Raw genomic sequence first — 22,706 nt, 5'->3', positions numbered from 1 at the left:
CCTATGCATTAATAGGAAATGTTGGCCCCTTGCAGACTTTGGGACATCTGAAGAGAGTAGGGTGATCAGATAGAAAGTGTAAAAAAATGGGATGGGTGGCGGGGAAATAGGTGCCTATATAAGAAAAAGCCCCCAAAATCGGGACTGTCCCTATAAAATCGAGACATCTGGTCACCCTAGAGCAGACTGTCTGTCCTGTGTCTGCAGTCCTCCCCAGCAATGGCAGTGCAGCCAGCAATATGGCTGGACACTACTCCCCCCTCCAAGGGTTAAGAAGCTGTGTGGAGGGAGTTAATGCTGTAATAAATCTCATTACCGTGCCCAGAACAGTGCTGTGTAAATTAAGGCATCTTGGAGCTGGAGAATACAGTGGAGAACAGCTGCGCCCTAGCTCTGGACCCTTTCTGGCTAGCCATATCTCATTCATCCACTCAACACACATAATGCAATACAGGATCTTTGACGTGGAGTAGCTACTGATGGTTATGTGATGGGGATGCAGTACTACTGTCATACTGCAGAGCTGTCTTTACACACTTCTCCAGTCACAGACAACATAGGAATATTCTTCTGATTTTGCCAGGGAAATCATGCATTTGCTTCCCTCCTTGTCTCAAAGCAGAGGGCATCATATTGCCTCAGGCTGGATAAACTGCAATGGTTAAATAAAAGGCTGCTTCTTAAAGCATGGTAAGGTAAAATTCAGCATATGGTAATCTCTTACCCACCTAAATTACTCAAATTTCTATTCCTGCTGTTGTATTAAAATTCACCGGCACAATACCCTTCTTTGACCAAAGAAGTATCTTTTCATCAGCCTTTTGAGTTTGGGTAAGGGCAGGTGCTTGAAGTCTACTGAGGTGCAGTGTTACAGCTGATGTTTAGTGAAGCAGGCTTCCTTGTCTTTGCTGTGGTTTCCCATTACGTTTGTACCACACAACCTTTTATCCTGTGTTCACTTTGTTCTACTACTGAAGAATGAAATCAGAGAAGGTAGACGTGCAAGGCTGTTCCTGTTAACAATGCCAGTGTGCTGTATTTACTTCTCCCAGTGACTAGAGTCTGTCGAACTTTATCCTCCTTTATTTTGCACCTTTGCTACTGAATCTATAGAAAATCATTAGCTGACCGGGAAATAGTTAAGGTAGTTCATGTCATTCCACTGCATACCCTCATCCTGGAATAGCTTGGGCAGAATTTTAAAACCAAGTTTAAATTTAGGGATAGTGAGCAAGTTTGACCCAAAACTTTGTCCAAAGCTGGAATTGAAAGGTTTTGAACAGAACAGACTTGGATAAGGTTTTTGGAAGTCAGCTCACCTTTCATTCACATGGGCCTCAGGAACTACTACTTCTTTCTGGGACCAAAAGCCAAAATATCCCAAGAAAGAGATTGGTGTCCTTAAGGTATCTCCAGCCCATTCAGTACTTGTGTGTCCAGCACTGTGTGGACATGCAAAGCAGGTGAGTGTGCTTGAGGGGGCTTTTCTTCCTTTACCCTGATATAGAAGCCTGCCAATGGGGCCCACACTTCTGTCTGTATACACCAATCAGCAGAAGGCCACTGCACAGCATGTGAGTTGCAACCTGCAGTTGAGTAGCAGCCCGGCTGCTGCAGTTTGCACTCCTCTGTGACAGCCAAAATATCTTCTGTGACTTCTGCTGGAGCATAGCTCCTCTGTCCTCATCATCTCCACAGAGTGGGTTGCAGCTTCCAGTAAATCAGTATCGGGGGTAGCCATGTTAGTCTGTAGCCACAAAAACAACGAGTCCAGTGGCACCTTAAAGACTAACAGATTTATTTGGGCATAAGCAAATCAGCGTGGCCCAAAGTATTTTGATCTCCCTCTGCTGGCTCTGCAGCAGAAGTTAACTAATTGATTCTGATTCACAAAAATTGGTTGACATAAGTCACGAAGGCCCCAGTTCTGCAAATAGTCAATGGAACAACTCCCATGCTTAATGTTAATTCTGTAAACACTTCAGCACATATGCAGAATTGGTGCAACAAAAATAACCAGATTAATTTCAGCTTTGTTGAAAACAGCACTTAAGTTAGTTTTTCCAAACTAAAAAAGAAATGTCAGGCAGAATTGTATTGTCAGGCTTCTGAGGATACAGGAATATTAAATAAGTGTAAAATAAATTGACAGTGTTTTAAACAATTACTGTCAGTTTGACCACAAAACTGTATTTTTAAGCCTCACTTTTAAATGAGTAGGTCATATTTTATTCTGAGTAATCAAAGAGAAGTTCTACATAGAAGGTGCCATAATATGGTACAAAGGCTGGATGATTAATAAAGTATTCTTAATTGACTAGTAGTATCTGTACTTTGTTCATTCTCTCCAGGAGCATAGAGAGTTGAACGGACACATTGATCAGAAAGGCAGGACTCTCTTTTACTCCAAAGCCATGAGAGCTGCCAGAATGCACTATAGGGCCTTTGGAATTAAGTGAATGTATATGTTTTTCTCATCCCATTACTCAGTGTTGCTTATTTTCCCCTGTAACATTCCATGCCTTTCAGCTGCTATGGCAATCAGTAGTACTGCTTAGTGTGTGTGTGTGTGTGTGTGTGTGTGTGTGTGTGTGTGTGTACACCCACATATATATACAGTGCACAGGAGGTTAACTTTAAGAACCTGGGCTCTTGCCCTCCCCTGAACTTCATCCTCTAATGTTGGAAGTATGAAAATTATACTCAGTTGCATTAATTCACACACACACACTTAATATAGAGTAGGTTAGACCTCCAAATACTCATCCTTCCTGCATCTCCCTCATCTCTTGAATCACACTTTCGAAATTTGAATGCAGTCATTTATACTCTTTATAGTTAACTGCAATTGCTACTACTTCTGCCACTGATTCCTACAACTACTGAGTAAGCATGTTGGATGCCCCAGGAACAATTACAGACCTTCGTTCTGAAAACACTCATGCACATTATGATGTTCTATATCTTGGGGGAACGTGCTGTAACCTCCATATTCCTCATTTTCATATAATCCTGATCTTATGTACAAAACATGCCTTGTAAGGTAACAGGGGAAAAGTTATGATCTGCTAAAAGTCATTTCTCTATCGAAATATGTATATCATTAATGCATATAAAGTTGTGAGAATTGTGTAGTACAGTTGTCACTAAAACATGCTGTAAGTTGAGGGAATCAGCCAGATATTAGTTCCCCAGAAGCAACAGCAAGGAAAGTAACCAATGCCCAGGCGGGATGTCAAACAACCCATCAACAACTATTGTCCATCAAGGGAGCTACAATGCAATGACTCACCTGCATGTGGCCACACCAGGGGAATTGCTCAACCTTGCGTGGAGAGACTCCATAATGCTCACCTGACTCGGGGGAGGGGGGGGCAGAGCCAAGGGGGAGGAAAGGACATAATAAAAGGAAGAGATGTTTGCCATGCTCTTCCTCTCTTCCACCTACATATACAGACACCACCACACCAAGTGACTGAAGCACTGATCAAAGGGGAGAGCCTGGCTAAAAAGCAACCAGCCAGCCTGTGGTGAGAAGCATCTAAGTTTGTGAGGGCACTGAAAGTGTTAAGATAGGCTTAGAATGTGCTTTGCTTTTATTTCATTTGACCAAATCTGATGTGTTATGTTTTGACTTATAATCACTTAAAATCTATCTTTATAGTTAATAAATCTGTTTGTTTATTCTACCTGAAGCAGTGCGTTTGGTTTGAAGTGTGTCAGGGGCTCCCCTTAGGATAACAAGCCTGATACATATCAATTTCTTTGTTAAATTGATGAACTCATATAAGCTTGCAGTGTCCAGCAGGTATAACTGGACACTGCAAGAGGGAGGTTCTTAGGGTTGTGTCTGGGCCCGGAGAGATTGGCTAGTGTCATTCATTTGCAAGTAGCCGGGAGCAGCTTACATGCCAGAGACTGCACATGAACAGCCCAGGAGTGGGGGTTCTCACAGCAGAGCAGGGTAAGGCTGGCTCCCAGAGTCAAGGATTGGAGTCACCCAGCAGGTCACTGGTCCAGCTAACACCAGAGGAGAACATCACACACATATTTAATTTTACTACCATGCGTAGCCTTATTGAATTCAGTGGGACTACCTGTGATAGTAACATTAAGCATGTGCATGACTATTAGCAGGATCAGGGTCATAATCATGACCTTCACCCTAATGGGTTAAATCCACTTCTGATGTAACTTCACACACTACTACATATAACCCTAGTGACCATTGCCTAATAACGAAGGAAAGGGAGCCAGTCTTCATGATGTCTTGATGACAGTTCCTAGTGTACATCACAACTAGCAGAGACTTTCCTTTAAGATTAAAAGAAAAGTCAGCAGTCAGGATTTTGTTTCACTCTTTCTTTGGTGGTTGGAAGCCATTTTTGCCCACAGGTCCCTCTTTTTCTAGAAGACAGGGGTGTGGTGCACTTTCAAGCTCGTGGGAAGGAAATCATAGCAAATGGGCAAAATGAAAAGTGAGTGAAGGGCCCTATGCTGCCTGGTTAGTAAGGTGGGGAGGGCTGAAGGGCCTCACTCCCCTCCTATGGTCCCTTGGCTGGGGCCAGGCACTCCCCTCAGCACAGAGATTGCTCCCTCTAGCACACAGGCAGCATTAAACACTCTGACAGAGGAGCAGAGACTGTAGAAACTAATGGAGACTGCAGTGGTCATGCCCCATTTGTGCCCTTAGGCGCTCAGGAGGAGACTGTGCCTCTCAGAAACACAATTGTTCCTGGAGTTGCCCTTGTGGTGCAGCAGCGCAGCAAGGGCCACACATTCAGGCACCTTTGAGCCCTAAGGCTACTGCACTTAACTGCACTTACTGCACCAGTATGGCCTTAATCACTGAATATTTACATGAGAATTTGCACCTCTATAATCAGGTCTGGCAATATCTGGCTGTGTGTTTACTTGTTCGTTTTATCAAACTAATATAGGATATGAGACACTTACAATGTACTTACTCCATCACTGCCTGAACAACTAGTGCCCATTTTGGTTATGGGTCAGCTGACTCCCTATCTTAAGCACTAGGGGCCAGATCCTCATGTGGTGTATGCTGATTTACACCATGTGAGGATCTGCCTGTGCTTGTTTTGATGTCATTCTTTTCCCTCCTTCTTCTTTTCCTTAATGTTTTGTACTTTATTCCCCCCATCCCCTTTCCCATCCTTTATTTAGATTGAATGCTAATGCTGGAAAAAACAAACAAATGTCATGATCTCCACAGACATGAAACCGATTCATAACAACATGCTTGCAGTAATTTGTCATTATCTTACACTTATCTGATACTATTTTGCCTTACGTTAACATGCTTTAATTTTAAAAAAATGATTCAAAAATATAAAAAGAAACTGAATATTAGCTGGTGCAATGGGAGAACACTTGGCATTCTCCCCAGACTGGGGAGTGAGAAAGAGTTTATTGTAAAATGGAGTGGACAGTTGTATGGGCAGTTCTAGTTGCACTGATGCCTATTGTCAGCTCTGAAACAACTTGCATTTAAATGTTCTAGCCTGAGGATAGCCACTGTTCACAAATCAAGCCTGTAGTTGGGGTACTGCCTATAGGGCCAGACATTCTCAAAGATTTATAACCTCCCCACTGCAAAATAGTTTCTAGATACACACAGCTAGGAAAGTACAATAGCATATTGTGTTCTTCTGTGCTGGAGTACCCCATGAGTCTCATTGGTTTCCGTTCATCTGAGTCCCCAGTTCTAAGAAAGTGTACAAAACCCCCATTGATCAATTGCCTGAACTGTCAGGGCACAGCTAATGGCGTTCTTGCTTGTGCCAATCTTTCATACCCCAATGGTTTTATTTTGTTTATCTCTTGCACCTGGGTTAATTGCTGCAATCTACTGAGTCAGTTGGTGCAATGGGATATAAATGAAGTAGGAAGAAAGGGGGAAAGATCTGGGTGGGCTGTTAATACATTAAGAAGAGCAGGGCCAGCTGCATCCTGCTGAAGCTGAAGAGTATATTATACACTTTAAAAAAACTAAAGCATGTAAATTCAATAGCAGGCTCAGATGGTTAATATTTTTGCTGAGCATTCTAGTCAGTCAAAACACCCCCATCAATATCCCGAAGAAATAAACAAATACATAGAGCTCAAGCCACTATGTCCAAGATGAGAAAAATATTATCCTGCCATCTCCATAGCCTCATAACAATTGCAAGTATATCATTCAGTATTATAAAATACATAGGCATGAGGGAACAATATGATTGGCTTATGAAGATTCCAACCCATACACTTATGGATGACAATCACACCGGTTGCAGCTGCTTGGCCTCTTCATCACAACAGAAAATTAATATGCAACTGCATTCTCAGTCCGAATCAGACCAGCAAGATAACTGGTACAAAATAGCTCTATAAAATGTAACAGACTTAATTCAATTGAATGTGATAATAATCCTCCTGCCAGGTGCCAGTGACAGCAACAAGGGCTAGGTTCAATGTATCTAAGGTACATTGATATATGACTCGAAGCCCACCCAGAGCAGTACTCTTGTTTCTGGGTCTGGGAAATAAAAATAAAGCTTCCCTTGTCACGCTTATAGAAAGTTTTTTCCCCCACTCACAAGCACTCGAAAGTCATTCAGAAATATGGAACAAATCTTTAATTTGGGGAGAAAGGCGAAACAACCAAAAGAAACATGAAACAAAACAGTGATATATATTTATATATGAGAAACTGAACAACCCAAATTAATACACCAAGAGTTTAGTCATCTCCCAGTCCAGCTTATGGAGCTCCAGAACGCTGTATCACCACAAACTCCACCCACCAAAAACCCCCTCACAGGTTGAGTTAGTCTCAGTGGTAACCAAAGGATATCCAAGGGCAGCTCTCCTGTGCTTGTCAGCTCTAGACTTCAGAGAACTATTCTGCCATATCTGACGCCAATGAGCAGCAACCTAGTCCAGTCCAGTGCTTCCAGGTCTGCCTCCATGAGCTGAGTGAGCTGGGACACTATGAAGTCAGCTCATTATTGCCACCACTGGTCTGGTCAGGACTTCCTGTGGAACCAACTCTACTCCGCTGCTGCCAGTGAGGCCTTTGCACAGAGCCAGCTCTACTTCTCCATCATTACTGATACAGACAGACCTCTCTATGGAGTTTTTCAGTGAGGTGAGGGAACCACCACATAGGGAACACAGAGCAGAACTGGACCCTAGAATAATATCCCTATTCTCTAGATCAGAGTTCTTCAAGACAAAACTTGCTATTTCTTTTTTGAGGCCAAGCTTTGTTATCCAATCAAAGTCTGTTTCTTGTTCAGTCAGGGTGATTCCTCACCCCTGGCATATCTTGCACAGTTCTATGTCCTTTCATGAGCACAGTACTGGCAACAACCTATTATCACCTTTACGCATGAAAACAAACATTTCCAACCAAAAGAACAAAAACTCAACAGGTGGAATTATGAGTAAACAATATTACAATTCATGTAAATGAAGTTAGCCAGAGCTGGATTTTCCATTTCTCCCCAACAGAGGGAGCAGAGAACTCCATCCTTCTAGGTTTTCTAGCCAGGGTGCTTGCTTTAGTTTTTGGATGAAGTAAAACTGTACTTTCAGCTTTAGATACAAATCTCCTCAGAATTCTGAGGACGTCAGGTCTGCTTTTTAAGTTGACGCTTCTCCTTAAATAACAAGGTTTAAATCAGTAACGTATTTGTATTACAGTAACTCAGAGGCCCCATCCACATAGTGAGAGGCAGCCTCTGTCCTGAAAGAAACACAGTGTAAACAAGACAGATAAAAACAGTATTATTAACCCTATTTTGCATATTGGGAACTGAAGCACAGGGAGCTTAAGTAACTTGACCAATGTCACACAGAAAGTCTATGACAGAGCCAGGAACTAATGCATATCCCGAGTCCCAGCCATGGTCTTAAGCACAAAACTATACATTCTGTCATCTGAGGTCCTTTCTCACATTATTTTCCTACCTTACTAGCTGTCATGCATCAGTATTTGAGAAACTGAGGATGAACAGTGAAAGCAGAGTTCCAACCCTTTTTACATGGCAGTTCCTTTCTTAGTTCAGGATTTCCAGCATGGCTGTGAGACTGAGTGCTCTTTTTAAAATACCTCTTTAACCATTCCTGTGTTCCAATTTCCATCTTACAGCAGCACGTTCCAATATACTCTATGTTGCCACTGTACAAAGAAAAAAAAACTAGTGCTGATATAGAACTTTCAACTGTAGAGCCCAAAGCACTTTTCAAAGGGAAGTCAGTATCATTATGCCCATTTTACAGATAGGGAAATTGATGCAAGGTGAGGTGAAGTAACTTGCCCAAGGTCACCCAGTAGGCCAGTGGCAGAGCTGGGACTAGAACTCACACATTTATCTTCTAGGCCACACTACCTTCCTTTATCCCCTGTAACCGTACAGATTCACCTCTGCAGCGCCATCTGCTGGTATCTTCTGGGAATTAGCTCTCCTGCTGTCAGAGCACCCTCTTCAGGCCGGTGTCCTGCTTTTCCTGGGCCCGTGTTACTCCCGGACCCAGTGCCCCTTGCACATCGGGGTACTGCTCCCTGGCAGTACACCCCTCAGTCTCAGGGTCTTCCCTCCCGGGGAACCCCCCACCCACGATCCCTGCCTCGCCTCAGTCGTAGGCTACTGGCAGTCACCAACTAGCCCCACTCCCTGAGGCAGACTGCAGTATAAGCCACTCATCACAGGCAAGGCTGGGTTTGGACCTGTTGCCTCTACCTATAGCGGAGCTGCCCCTTTGCACCCTAGTATCCTCTAGTGGGCCCTTACTTCAGCCTGCAGCCTGGGGGTCTGCTAGGCTGGAGCTCCCCAGCTCCCTGGCCCTTCCCCAGCACTGCTCCACCCTCGGTACCTTCCTCAGCTCCCCAGGCAGCCTGGTCCCTCCCTCTCCAAAGGCTAGAGAGAGAGAAAGAGAGGGTGCTCCTAGCCCACTGCCCTCTTATAAGGGTCAGCTGAGGCTGCTTCCCCACTCAGCCTGGGGACTGCTTGCTCCCAGCCACTGCCTTCTCCAGGGCTGTTTTAAGCCCTTTAAGGCTAGAGCGGGTGACCACCCCGCTACACCCCCACAATCATTGCTGTTGCAGCTTTCCTGGAAAGGCTGGATTGTAAGAGAAGCCTGCTGTTATTGTCACAGCCTGTGGAAATACCAGCAATTCCTTGCAGAACCAACAATTTCCAAGATGCAGGTGATATAACTTCCACGTCCACATTTTGCATCATAGTGTCAATGGAAAAAACATCACCATCATTGTAACCTTTAAACTCCTTTTTGATGCTACTGCAGGCTAGTTCCTGACAGGAGAATAAAAAGGGGAGCCTAACATTTTATTTTTTTTAAATTGCAACCACTGGACATTGAATTATGCAATAAGGGTTGTGACGCCCCCCTGCCTTAGGTTCTGATCCCGCATTGCCTTCAGTGGGGTTTCACCTAGGCACAGGGAACTGCTTATGCAGAGCTCATTGCTCGACAGGGGCTGTCGTTACAACTATATTTTGTGATGAACTCCAACAATTTCTAACTTTTTTATGTTATTAAAGCATAATTTTAAAACTCCTATTTCCAAACCTGCTTTACTAGCAGAGACAATAAAAAAGAGCTATGGTTTAATTAAGTAATCATAGAATCATAGATTATTAGGGTTGGAAGGGACCAACCCTAATAAAATACATAAACTCTGCTTTAAAATATGTTAGCTAAGTTTTTTAAATCTTTTTGGAATTGAAATGCATTTCAGTGCTTGCATTTGCAAGATATCCTTACTTCTGGAGTCTTGGAGACACTCAGTAACTGTGCATGCACTTGTGTGCTAATCAACGCTTATATCTGCAGCTAAGATATTCTTTTCTCCTTTCAATTAGCACTTATAATAAGATGTGGGCAGAAGCCCAAGAAGCCCTCAACGGTCTGCTCCAGAGGGAGATAGAAGATAAGTCCCTAAAGCCACAGAAGGATCACATAACTGTGTTCCAGACTTTAGCCACCTTCTACATCAAATATGTACAAATTTTCTGTAACTTGGAGACTGTCTATGACCAGATCGTTCACCCACAAAAACGGTTAGTGATTCGGCAAGTGCTGGAGGGAGTGATGGGCCGTATCCTGGAGCTGAAGAATGAAATGGTGGAGCTGGAGAACTCAGAGTTTCATTACTTTGATGATATCCTGCAAGATCTTAAGTTGTCCCCCGTAGGTATACTTTTATCATAAGCAAGTTAGGAATATATTTTATATATTCTATAGTCTAATGTAAATCTGTTGATGCCACTGAATCTGTGCTGATTTACTCTATCTGAGGATCTAGCCTAGTATTTACCAGAAAGTCAATACTATTTAACTGTACTGGGCTAAATTCTCTGTTGGTGTAAATTGGCAGAGCACCATTTATTTCAATGAAACTGCCCCAATTTACATCAGCAGAGAACTTGGCCTACTATATGCTCGCTAGTTTACTGCATAGTCACTATTTATGGTATTTATGTTAAAAATAACTATACAGAATATATTCATTCTACAGTGAGCCTTTCACAAGGGAGCAAGCTTTTAAAAATGGGTCGGCTTAATCAATATGTTATATTTCAGTATGTCTGTAATGCTACCAAAGATGTATAGTTTTTAATAAAGGTGATCTCCTTTATGTCTGACTTGTTCTACTTGGTCCTAAAGTGAACTCATGCTAGAATAAGTCAGCTTCTATGTTAATAATGGTAACATTGCAAATCCACCCTGATTTTACTGTAGAATCACATAGGATGGTCCACTCAGGACCAAGCCACAGCCAATATCAGACTGCAGTTTGATTTGCTTTTTGCTTCAGGGTGAATCAGTTTGACCTCATGGCTCTCTCAGAGGTTACAAATAAAACTAGGTGGGGAATAGATTGGCCCCGTGGTTAGTTCTCCACACTGCAACCTGAGAAACTTTAGTCTGCCCTTTCATTGCAAGGCAGGAAGGGGCTGGGACCATATTCAGTGTCTAGGGAAAAGGATTGGCTTGTAATAACCCTTCTGTCCAATTTAGGAGCAGCTGTCTGAAGGACATCCCAACTAAACCTCAACCCTAGTAAATACAGTAGAACCTCCGAGTTATGGACACCTTGGGAATGGAGGTTGTCCATAATTCTGAAATGTTCGTAACTCTGAACAAAGCGCAGCTCGAGATCCAGCAGCTAACACACCAGGCCAGGATTCAGTTTCCTACTCAGCCTCAGCATGAATTTGCAAGCGTATTCCCCTCTAGGCGGTGGGGGGTGAAAACAGCATGTCCCAGTCCCAGCTGGGGGGGACTGGGAGTAAAAACAACACCCCCCCCGACCCGGCGAGGAGGAGAGGGGCAAAAACTGTGCAGACCCCAGCGCTGCTCCTGTTCTGCAGCCCAGATGTGCCTACCTTTAAGAAGCAATACAGGCACAGTACAGTACTTGCTTTTTTGTGTTGCTTTGTGTCTCTGCTGCTGCCTGATTGGTTTCACATGGTGTTGGTCAGTTCATAACTCTAGTGCTCGTATCTCTGAGGTTCTACTGTATGGCGATAATTTGGATCCTTGAAGGTTGAGGGTATTAAAAAACAGATGAGAAATAATGGTGATTAGACTGATAATTCCTTTTGTTTCTGACAACTCTACCTCTTGTCAAAGTTGGGTACTGTAGGTAACAGCTTCTCTAATGAAAAAGTAAACAAAGTTATTGTTTAAATGATTACCATTTCCTGGATCCTGGTTATAATGTGAAAGAAATTGCCTAGTGGTATCTTAATATATTATAGAATTAGTTCTTCAGTTTTTAGAAATGAAACATATTGTGACTTTTAACTGATTTTGACTTATAAATATATATAGTACAGTGATTGCCACTTATTTCAATCAACCATCTTTCTGCTATTTTATTCATAGCAGAGAACTATTTTGACCAGCAGAATACATATTGGAGAATAAGTTGTACTTGCCATTAAGGAGTGCTAGTGATAGCTTACTCTTGGAAGAATTGCCTCTATTCATAAGCAAGGTTCTAACAATCAATTGTGCTACTCAGTAGCGCCTTGGCTTCTACTAATTCGTAGATCTTTTGGGGATTCTTCTTTCTCTGCATGTCTCTCAAAGAAGCTCTCTTCTTTCACATCAGGGAGTAATACTGTAAGAAAACAAGCAATGAAAATGTGAGACAGTTGTGATTTTTATCATCGAATAATAGAATCATAGAATATCAGGGTTGGAAGGGACCTCAGGAGGTCATCTAGTCCAACCCCTTGCTCAAAGCAGGACCAATCCACAACTAAATCATCCCAGCCGGGTTCTCAGCCCTAACTTAAAAACCTCTAAGGAAGAGAGTCACTTTCCCTAGGTAACCATATCAGTGTTTCGCCACCCTTCTAGAGAATACGCTAATATCCAACTCAAACCTCCAACTCTGCATCTTGAGACCATTACTCCTTGTTCTGTCATCCGGATCACTGAGAACAGTCTAGATCCATCTCTTTGGAACCCCTTTCAGGTAGTTGAAGCAGTTATCAAATCCCCTCCTCTTCTCTCTGGCAGACAAACAATTCCAGTTCTCAGCCTTCCTCATAAGTCAGTTTTTTGTTCCCCCTCCTGACTCTTTCAATTTTCCACACCTTTTGTAGCATGAGCCAAACAGCACAGTATCAGAGAGGCTCATCCAATATTTCATAAGAGGGGAATGATCACTCTCGATCTTGTGGCATGCCCTCTGATTAAAGCCAAATTACGTTAGCCTTCTGGCAACAAGGGACACACTATTGAATCATATCCGCTCTTCTCCTCCATGTAACCCCTAGGTCCTATTCTTCAGAATGCTTCTTAGCTCATTGGTCCCTAGTCTCTAGCAATGATTGGGATTTTCCATCCAAGTGACAGACTCTGCACTTGTCATTGATTGACCGTCATCAGATTCTTTTTGGTCCAGTTCTCTTAATTGTCTAGGGTCTCTCCTTGTATCTTCCCTCCTCCAGCATATCTACCACCCTCACCCGTTTAGGAGATGCATCTGCAAACTTGTTGAGAGTGCAGTCCACGCCATCCTTAGATCATTAATGAAAGACACTACAAGACCGGCCGCAGACGAACCTTTGGCAAACTCCGTCTTTGATCGGCTGCCAACGTTAAGACATGGGACATTGATCGCTAACCGCTGAACACCGATGATCTAGCAGCTTCTATCACTTATAGTCTCACCACTTCGATTGCCAGCCATTTACTTCTTTCATAGTTGCGCAAGAAATACTGTGGGGAGGAGACTGTATCAAAGTTTTTGCTAAATAAGTAACTCAATCTGCTTATTCGCTGTCATCACAGAGCCAGTTTCCCTCGTCAGTAGAAGGTTATACTTGCCTTGAGTGCACTCATGCTGACTGTTCTGAACACTATCTCGTCCTCTAAGTGCGTTCAGAATTGATGTCTCTTGAGGCCTCTCCTGATTTTTTCCAAGGACTGAGGTGGGACTGAATGGCCTAGTTCCCGGATCCTCCTTCTGCCTTTTTTAAAGATGGAGCACTACATTAGCCGTTTCCGTATCTAGGACCTCCCAGTCAGCGCATGAGTTTCCCAATAGATAATTGCGCCATAGCTCCGCCAATCAATCGCAGTTCTTCTTAGGCACCCTCGGAAGTAGACCCGGCACTGGCCCCATGGACTATGTGCTTTGTCAGCTTTTCATAGAACTAGTCCGGAACCATTTTCCCTCAACAAGAAGGTGAGTCACCATCCTCCCAGTGCTGTGCTGCCGTGCAGCAGTCTAGAGTGACCTGATCCTTCGTCGAAGACAGAGACAAAAAAGATATTGAAACATTAGCTTTTCCACATCCTCTGTCACTAGTTGCTCCTCTCATCAGTAGGCCCACTTTCTTGATTTTCTTTTGTTGCTAACATCCCCTGAAGAATCCTTCTTGTTACTCTTACATCTCTTGCTAGCTCGCAACCCAAGTGTGATTTGGAGCCATCCTGATTCATCTCCTGGCACGCGAGCAATGATGTTTATACTTCTCCCTGGTCATTTGTCCAATCTTCCACTTCTTGTAAGCTTCTTTTTTGTGTCTAAGATCAGCAGGAGTTCACTGTTAAGCCAAGCTGGTCACCTGCCATATTTACTATTCTTTCTACACATCGGGATGGTTTGTTCCTGCAACCTCAACAAGGATTCTTTAAAATACAGCCAGCTCTCCTGGACTGCTTTCCCCCTCATGTTATTCTCCCAGGGAATACTGCCCATCGGTTCCCTGAGGGAGTCAAAGTCTGCTTTTCTGAAGTCCAGGATCCATATTCTGCTGTTCTTTCTTTCTTTCTTTCTTTCTTTCTTTCTTGTGTCAGGATCCTGAACTTGACCATCTCATGCTCACATACTCATCTTATGATCAGGGGCAGCTCCAGGACCCAGCACGCCAAGCACATGCTTGGGGTGGCAAGCCGTGGGGGAGGCTCTACCAGCGCCGCGAGGGCAGCAGGCAGGCTTCCTTCGGCTGCTTGCCTGCGAAGGGTCCGCTGGTCCTGCGGCTTCGGCGAACCTCCCGCAGGCGTGCCTAGAGCCGCCCCTGCTTATGATACAAGTGAATAAAGGCAGACTCTTGGGTAGACATTTCCAATCATTCTTGATTCTGAAAGGTGATTAGATACGACAGGGATAGGCACCTTAGAAATACTGAAGAGGCTAGATAATTAATCTAGTCTTAATTCCTTGTAATAATAACAATGCAATACAGCTGATTTGTTTTCCAAGAAGTTGATTAAATACTGTGGGAGGATCATACTAATGAGGTTATTAAATTCAGAGGAAATCACTGTCTGTACATTTTTATATACCAGCAAACTCTGAAATGTTCAAAATAGTTGCTAATTTTCTTATTTGTAATTGCACAATTTTTAAAAAGTGCTGTGGAAACCTGTATGAAACCAAGTGGGGATGATTCAGAAACTGGATTGATTTTTTGTTGTTGATTTAGACCTTGAGTAATTGCAAAGTAATAGCACAGCAGCTGTTATATAGGTCAAGTCACACAACACTCCTGGAAATTCAAGAATCTTTAGGCCAACTTAATTAGTCTGTAAAGGAAAGGTGTTAAGGTAATAAGCAACATGGTTTTAAATACAGCTCTAACAGTGTCCCATGAATATTTCTCTCCCCTAGGAACACATAGAAATCCCTATCCCAAGGTATTTCATTAAGGAGAAGGTGAAGGTGCTGAGAGAGAGGGAGAAAATCCTTGCTCAGATTTTAATTAATTCAGGATTGCAAGACATCAAACCGGTTAGTATACCAGGGGCACTGTAATTATCCAGTCATCTGCCTACCCTTTTATCTTGTAACTGAACATGTTTTCACACATATGAGTGAAGCAGATACATTTTCCCTATACCAATCTATAATGAAACATTGAAGTGAGAAATATTTTTGTAGTATATATTTACTCAAACTGCATTGACAAGTGAATCACAACTGGAAAGAGCCGTAATGTACATTTCCACCAGGAATGAATGTCTTCAATCTAAGCAATATTAACAATGGTAACTCTGCAAAATAATCTGGCTTCATTTTATCCTGTGAAAGTAATAGAAGGGCAGCATTATGGTTCCAATTCAGCAGGGTACTTAAGCATGTGGCTAACTTTTATTGCACAAGCAGTCCCACTGATTGCAGCTTAGGTACGTGCTTCAGTACTGTGCTGAGTCAGGGTCCATAACAAGAACAGAAATCACAGTTAAGATTGCATAAGTATCATAGAATATCAGGGTTGGAAAGGATCTCAGAAGGTCATCTAGTCCAATCCCCTACTCAAAGTATTAGCATTCTAACCTCCCATTTTCAATTGTTGATAATATTCTGAAAAAATCCTGTGATCTTTTCTGTACATCTATGCAGCTGCAATATCTAGGAGAAGAAAACTGAAATTTGGCATCGAGATAATCCTTAGAGAGGAGAAGTGTCTTTGAACAGTCTGCTGAAAACTGTTTTTGAGCCAATGGAGTTAAGACTCTGACTCTGCTCTATATGTGCAGTACTCTTTGGAAGCTTTTCTCCCTTCTAAAGTGCACAAGTGTGCATGCGTGTCTGGCTAGCTTAGATTCATAGACTTTATGGCCATTAGAGATCACTATGACAAGGTAACCTGAGTTCCTACAATACCCAGGTCATAGAATTTCACCCTGTGGTGGAGGAAATTATTCTTCCTTACCACGTACGTGAGACTATCAACACCAATAATTTGTGGTTGAACTAATCTGGACAGTGAAAATAAGGAGTTGAGCAAGGGCTCTTGTGCATTTCATAATGAGCTAACAAAAATGTTCATATGCAGAGCCTTAGTCTCAGTCCCTGCACATCTTAAAGTGTGTTTGCCCACCTGTGCTCTGCCCACTTTCCTCACCAGGAGTGACCTATTAAGGATGAATCTGCCCAGTGTGGAGCCAGATTACATGGCAGTGAGGACTTCACACATTTGTACTCTAGTGTAACTGTAGGACAGTTCTTTCTTGACATGCTACCACCATGTGAGGCATGTAAAGCTGAATAAATAATCTTTTTTATTAACACAGTTTGTATATGTGCTCTGTGCTCTACTTCCAGTTAATTCTGTCTACTGATTTCCTATGCTCAACTACTACCACTGAGGTGGTTGTTGAGTCTTCTGCACTTCAATATGCATCATAGTGAACCATATACATCCAGGAAATTCTAGCTGTCTGCTAACAGGCTTCTGTATGCCCCTACGCATGTAACAAAAAACTGTAACAGAGCATGCATTAAAAATTAAATAGCTCAGCAGGGGACTTTTATAGATATCATTCTTGTGTATTCATAGATTGTGTATTTTTCCTTGTAGGGAAAACCAAGTTTAAAATTTAGTACAGTGAGCTCAGGTCAATATTTGTATACAGAACTGTATCCAATTAAGTGTGTCAATAACACGAGAGGAAAAAAGATTCTGCCTTTCTGGCAGGTAAACTCTAAACCTCATGGGCATATCCAGAAGCCCCTAGCTCCAGAATTTAGGAGGAAAATAAGAGGAAGCTAGAGGGGTCTATTAGTTTAATAGAATTTAGCCATACGGATATTTAGGCTTATTTCTCAAACAAAACAAAAGTTATAAGTTCTTTGTTACATAAACCACAGTAAAAACGATTCTTACTTTTTACCCCTATGTCATCAGGAACTCCTTGCCCCCTCAAAATCCAACCTTTCCAAAGGGTATGATGGTTATAGAAGTGGCATGTCCGGTTCACTTTCTCCTTAAAATGCTTTTCAGGTTAAAATTAAGATCCTGGTACAATGATCAAAATGCCAAACTGTCAAAAGTAAAATTAAGTGGCCCTGAGGTATGGGTTACACCCTCTCTGCATTGGGGCTACTTTTGTCTTGGATGGATTCCACTAAGATATCATTAGTTATTCAATTTTCCAACTCAAATAGAGTTAACAAAAGATGTCTGAATTTTCAAAATGATTCAAGAAAATAACTCTGAGGATCTACATGTTCTGATAAAATTTATCTGTTTGTTTTTCACCATACCACAGAAGAAATATGTAAAGCCCTTACCTCTTGAAGAAGTCATTAGAGTAATCCAGATTTCGGAGAGGGCTCGGCAGGGTCGCCTAAGGGCTACATTCATGAAGCAAATCTACCTGGAAGAAAAGAGAGAAAGACAAGCCAGACTTCAGGGAGTAAAAGGTCCAAATTTGGATGCTGCTGCACTTCGTATTCAAAAGGTGAGTTTTGTTTCTGTCAGAACAGTGCTGGAAGAATTGACAATGCGTTTTGTTCACAAAAGCAGCTTGAACAGAAATGAACCTCATGATACAGAACATTCTGAACTGGCATTAGCCTAGTTGTGTAGCTGGTTGGAACCCCATCACGTGGGCCATTCCAAACAAGATTGGGCACTAGAAACGAAACTGAAGGGAACAGTCCTGCCAGGGCAGTCCTCTGATTTCAGTGGCCCAACCTGTCCTCTCTGATCCACACCCCAAGATCCAAGTGTATCATTGGGGATTCATGTGTTTGGGGAGTAAAACTTGCTGCTCTCTCTGGGGCAAAAGAGAGTTTGTCCCCAAATAGAAAGAAGCAACCCTGCAAAAACTGAGACAGTGTAGTCAGTGTGGGGTTGAGAGGCAGGCCATTGCTAGCTAGGATCCACATGACGAATATTCCTGTTTGTTGGCAGGATCACAGAGCTCAGTGAGAGCAGGAATGGACCCTAGATCTAAACAAGTTTTCAACAATTATGCTTTTAACATGTGCTGGGAGGAGGGGGAAGAGCAGACTTCAGAATTTGTTTAAAATAATACCGCAGATGGCAACCTGTTCGGGAGTAATTGCTTCAATTGTATATTCTGGTTTTCCTTCCTCTATTTGTTTTTTCCTGTGCCTGCTGCAGTAAAGGAAGCAGTAACAAGGCCCATTTATCTCATTAGGGTCATGTTTACAATTCAGGTTTGGCGTGGATTTACCCAGTGGAAGAAAACAGTGAAAATGAGAGAAGAGGAAATGATATTTCTGGGGATGGTAAGTTTTGCTTCCCAAAGAAAATAAAGTGCATTCAAGATTGTTTTCTGTTTTTCCTTTGGATTATTGTAATATAACAGTAGGGGAAAACAAGAAATTCATTTTCTAAAACTCTCCACATATTTTAAAGAGGTCTTTAAGACCAAAGAACTCATGAAATGACTGATGATGTGACAGTAGGGCAATCTCACTTCTGCTATAAATTCTTGTGATATACATTAGTGCCATATCTACCACAGATTTGGAAACAGACAGACTTTGCTCCAGGATTTGGGGAATATGAGCCAGGCATAGCAGAGCAAGGTACTCACGTTAGTCGGTCTTCTCTTCATAATGCCTCAGGACTCAAGATGTTTTATTCCTGAAACAGAGTTGAACCTGTCAAGTCTTCTCCACACACCATTTTGCAGGCCCACTCCCATTGTGTGTGTGGTTGGGGAGAGGAGTAAAAAGCTGCCAAATAAATATATCCCCTAGGCCCATGTAGGGGAGAAGAGGCAAAACAGCACCTCAGAACACCTGGCATGGGGAGTCAAAAGAGGAAAATAGACATACACAGTGGTCTTTCAGACCAGGAGTGGTGGAGAATAGAAGGAAAGCCTAGGTGAGTTTCCCCCTCTCCCATAATCAGGGAAGGTAAACCATCTCCTCCCTGCAGGAATAAGAAGGTATATGTTTCCCCCCCAACCTCCCCGTGCCTCGGCTATCGAGCTTCTCCAAGCAGCTGGAAGCAGCATCTTATTCTACACAAGTCTGGTCTGTGGGCAGATGGGAAGAGTCAGAGAAAGAGAGGACGGGCAGGAAAGCCATTCCCTTCATTCCCTGGAAACTCAACAAAATTCCATATTGCAAATTTGATCTGTCCTTAGAAGTAGCAACTGGTGCCCAGTAGCCTATGCATCTTGTTGGTGCCGAATATAAGTGTGGAATAAATTATAGTGCTGCCAGCAGCTAGCTGGGAGAGGCCTCTCCCCATATCTTTCCAGCTGTCATCTGTTCCCTCAAATTCATTTGTCCTGGCCCTCTCCACTCTGTAGTATTTATTTGATATGACACAGTATAGGTGTCACATTCTCCAGGTCCCCTTATCTACTACAACAATGCGCTGTTGGTACTGTGTTCAAATAGCAGCCGTCTACAATACTGCCCTTACAGTAATGTTCATTCTCATCATGTATTTTGTTAGATGTATGCATGACCTTTGTATTCTAGAGCTATTAAAATATTATTTTAAAAAATAAAAAATCAATCCATCGTTGAAACATACCTTCTGCTTCCCCCAAAACATAGGTTGGACAATTTTCTTATCCAACAGTGAAATTATACTTAGCCAAGTCATTGCTTTATGAAAACTAATTCTACCCCCAACAACATACAGAAAAAGAGTGTTACTTAAGAATGTTCTTCAAAACCTAACCTACTTAAAGAAATCTGAATTACCCTAAGCCAGTGGTTCTCAACCTTTTTCTTTCAGAGAGCCTCTCCCCCGACACACACACGCTATAAAAACTCCATGCCCCAGCTGTGCCACAACTGTTTTTCTGCATATAAAAGCCAGGGCTGGCATTGAGGGGTAGCAAGCAGGGCAGTTGTCTGGGGCACACGCCACAGGGGGCATTGTGAAGCTAAGTTCCTCAGACTTTGACTTCAGCCCCGGGTGGTGGGGCATGGGGTCCCAGGCTGCAGTCTTGTGCAGTGGAGCTTCAGCTTTCTGCCTTGGACCATAGAGAGTCTAATTCAGGCTATGCTTGGTGGACCCCCTGAAACCTTCTCATGGCCCCCCAGGAGGCCGCAGACCCCTGTTGAAAACCAGTGCCCTAAGCCAGTGGTTCTCAACGAGGGGTACACGTATGGCTGGGGGTACACAGAAATCTTCCAGAGGGTACATCAACTCATCAGATATTTGCCTAATTTTACAACAGGCTACATAAAAAGCACTAGCAAAATCAGTACAAACTAAAATTTCATACAGACAATGACTTGTTTATACTGCTCTATATACTATACCCTGAAATTTAAGAACAATATTTATATTCCAATTCACTTATTTTATAATTATATGGTAAAATGAGAAAGTCAGCACTTTTTCAGTACTAGTGTGCTGTGACACGTTTGTATTTTTATGTCTGATTGTGTAAGCAAGTAGTTTCTAAATGAGGTGTAACTTGAGAGGAATCTAGTCTCTAGAAGATGACAGAGGAATGGATGTCACAGGTGTGACTGGGTATTCAGCTGCATCCTCTTTTCACTGTGGCCTGCACACGGATAATGGGTGTGAAGACAGCAAATGTATTGTACCCTATGGGAAAAACTATACATTCATGGGGAGAAGGCTTAAAACCTAACACAACATCCAGATTCTTCACTTTCTGACAGGTTTTTAGGAGCAATGGAATTGATGTTTGCAATTCTGCACTCAGTAGAGCTATTATCTGACATGAAATATCTAATCGAGGGAGATGGGGGAAAGGAAAACTGCTTTGTCTTCCAATGCTTTCATAGTTCAGATTTGTGTTTTTCCTGCATTTTTGCTGCCACATTCCCATCTACTGCCTCTAAAGGAAACAAGTGGCACATAGCATCAATTCACATTGATGAATCAGCAGAGAGCTCCAAAGGTCAAGCCCCTTTGATGTATGATCATGTCAGCCCTCTAAAAAATGATCACTGGTCTTCATGGGTAAACATGCTGAATTTGCTTTTCTAATACTTTAAGACTTAGATAAATTAGAAGACTTGGCCATCTATTATTTTAAGCCCATCATAAACCAGTCAGGACTCATACTGGAAGAAATATACATTCACTTTAAATTATCTTAAAATTATTTATAAAGTACTGTAATTTACATGGGGCTTTGCAGAAGGAGTTGAAAAACTTAAAATTATTAATAATAACTTTTGGGCCATTCAGTTATACGGGCCTAACAAGAATATACACAAAGAAGATGGTCCAAGAGCCATCCTAACTGCTTCTGAATTAACAGTGCTCGTGCAATTTGCTGTCAGCACTTATGTCGCCTTGCTGACAGAAATACTTTTTGTCAGTTTTCTTGAGTTTGAGTCTATTTCTTATTTTACTTGATGACAGAGTAGAAGTCCATGTTCCAGAGATTTTTCTTGGCTCTAGTACAGTCTTCATGTTATTATTATTATCTATTAGAGCTTAATTACAGAAACAGCATGATTGCCTCAGCTCGTTTTTCTAAATCTCAGATAAATCATGATCTGAAAAACCTGCTTCATTTGTAAAAAGACGCTGGCCTGACCAGGAACACATATATCTTTATAACTGTCTCCTGACTTGCATCCTGGTCTTCCTCATATTCCTGTGTATTAGCAGCTCCACAGCTAATTCAGCAGTCAACATTACATTCTAAATTCTATGTTTAACCCACTCTGATTTTGGCATGATAATTAGATTGTCTGGAAAATGTACATGCCTCATTCAGAAGAAACCTTTATTTTCTTCCTCCAGCCATGTTAAAGTTACAGGCCAGATTTTTTTTAAAACTAGTAGCTAATTTCTCTTGTTTACCTATAACTCAAGAATAGCATAGTGTTAAGACTTCAGTCATCAGGGAGCAGATTCATCAGTGTGCTGTGGTTGGTTTGTGTTGGTCCAGTGATCCAAAACAGCCATAAACCTAGCTTAGCTGGCTGGCTAACCCGTGATTATAGCTGCTTTGTTTCACTAAAGTGGTGCAAAGCACAATGATGAAACTGGACTCTGTTCTTTTGCTAACACAAGTGCGCCTTCCATTGAAATCAATGGAAGCTGTGCTCAGAATAGAGCCAGATTCTGTGAGGTGCTATGTGCTTCTGAAAGTCAGCGAGAGTTGAGGGTCTCCATTCTCATCTTCTAATAGGACTGATCCTTAAGTGAGGATATATTGGGCTCCCCCTGTACTCAGTAGTCTCAAGACACAGGCTAGCTTACAGGAAAATCTGTTAACATAAAAATTATTAAAGATTATTTGCAAATTGACTTATTCTACACAAGCCTGGTCCATGGAAAGAGAGGAGGAGTCAGAGAAGGAGAGGGCAGGAAGGAAAGCCAAAGTACACACCCTGGAAACTCAACAAACTTCCATGCTGCAAATTTGATCTGTCTTTGGTAGCAGCAACTGGTGCTCGATAGCCTATGCATCTTGTCGGTAGAGAATATAAGTGT

The 22,706-nt window shown here is 42.3% G+C and overlaps 1 protein-coding gene across 3 annotated transcripts in view; it reads left to right on the top strand.

Moving 5' to 3' along the window:
• The window catches only part of DRC11 (dynein regulatory complex subunit 11), a 156,961-nt gene that overhangs the window by 5,464 nt on the left and 128,791 nt on the right, over positions 1-22,706 (top strand). For all 3 annotated transcript variants that reach the window (XM_032800046.1, XM_032800047.1, XM_032800045.1), the window contains exons 2-5: positions 9,891-10,218; positions 15,164-15,283; positions 17,548-17,739; positions 18,464-18,535. In XM_032800046.1, the coding sequence (XP_032655937.1) occupies positions 9,891-10,218; positions 15,164-15,283; positions 17,548-17,739; positions 18,464-18,535 (712 nt within the window). The remainder of the gene's footprint in view (positions 1-9,890; positions 10,219-15,163; positions 15,284-17,547; positions 17,740-18,463; positions 18,536-22,706) is intronic.

This window comes from Chelonoidis abingdonii, chromosome 10, assembly GCF_003597395.2.
Source record: "Chelonoidis abingdonii isolate Lonesome George chromosome 10, CheloAbing_2.0, whole genome shotgun sequence".
NCBI lineage: Eukaryota > Metazoa > Chordata > Testudines > Testudinidae > Chelonoidis > Chelonoidis abingdonii.
The sequence above is the reverse complement of the archived record's forward strand: the minus strand, read 5'-3'. Positions and strand labels throughout refer to the sequence as shown.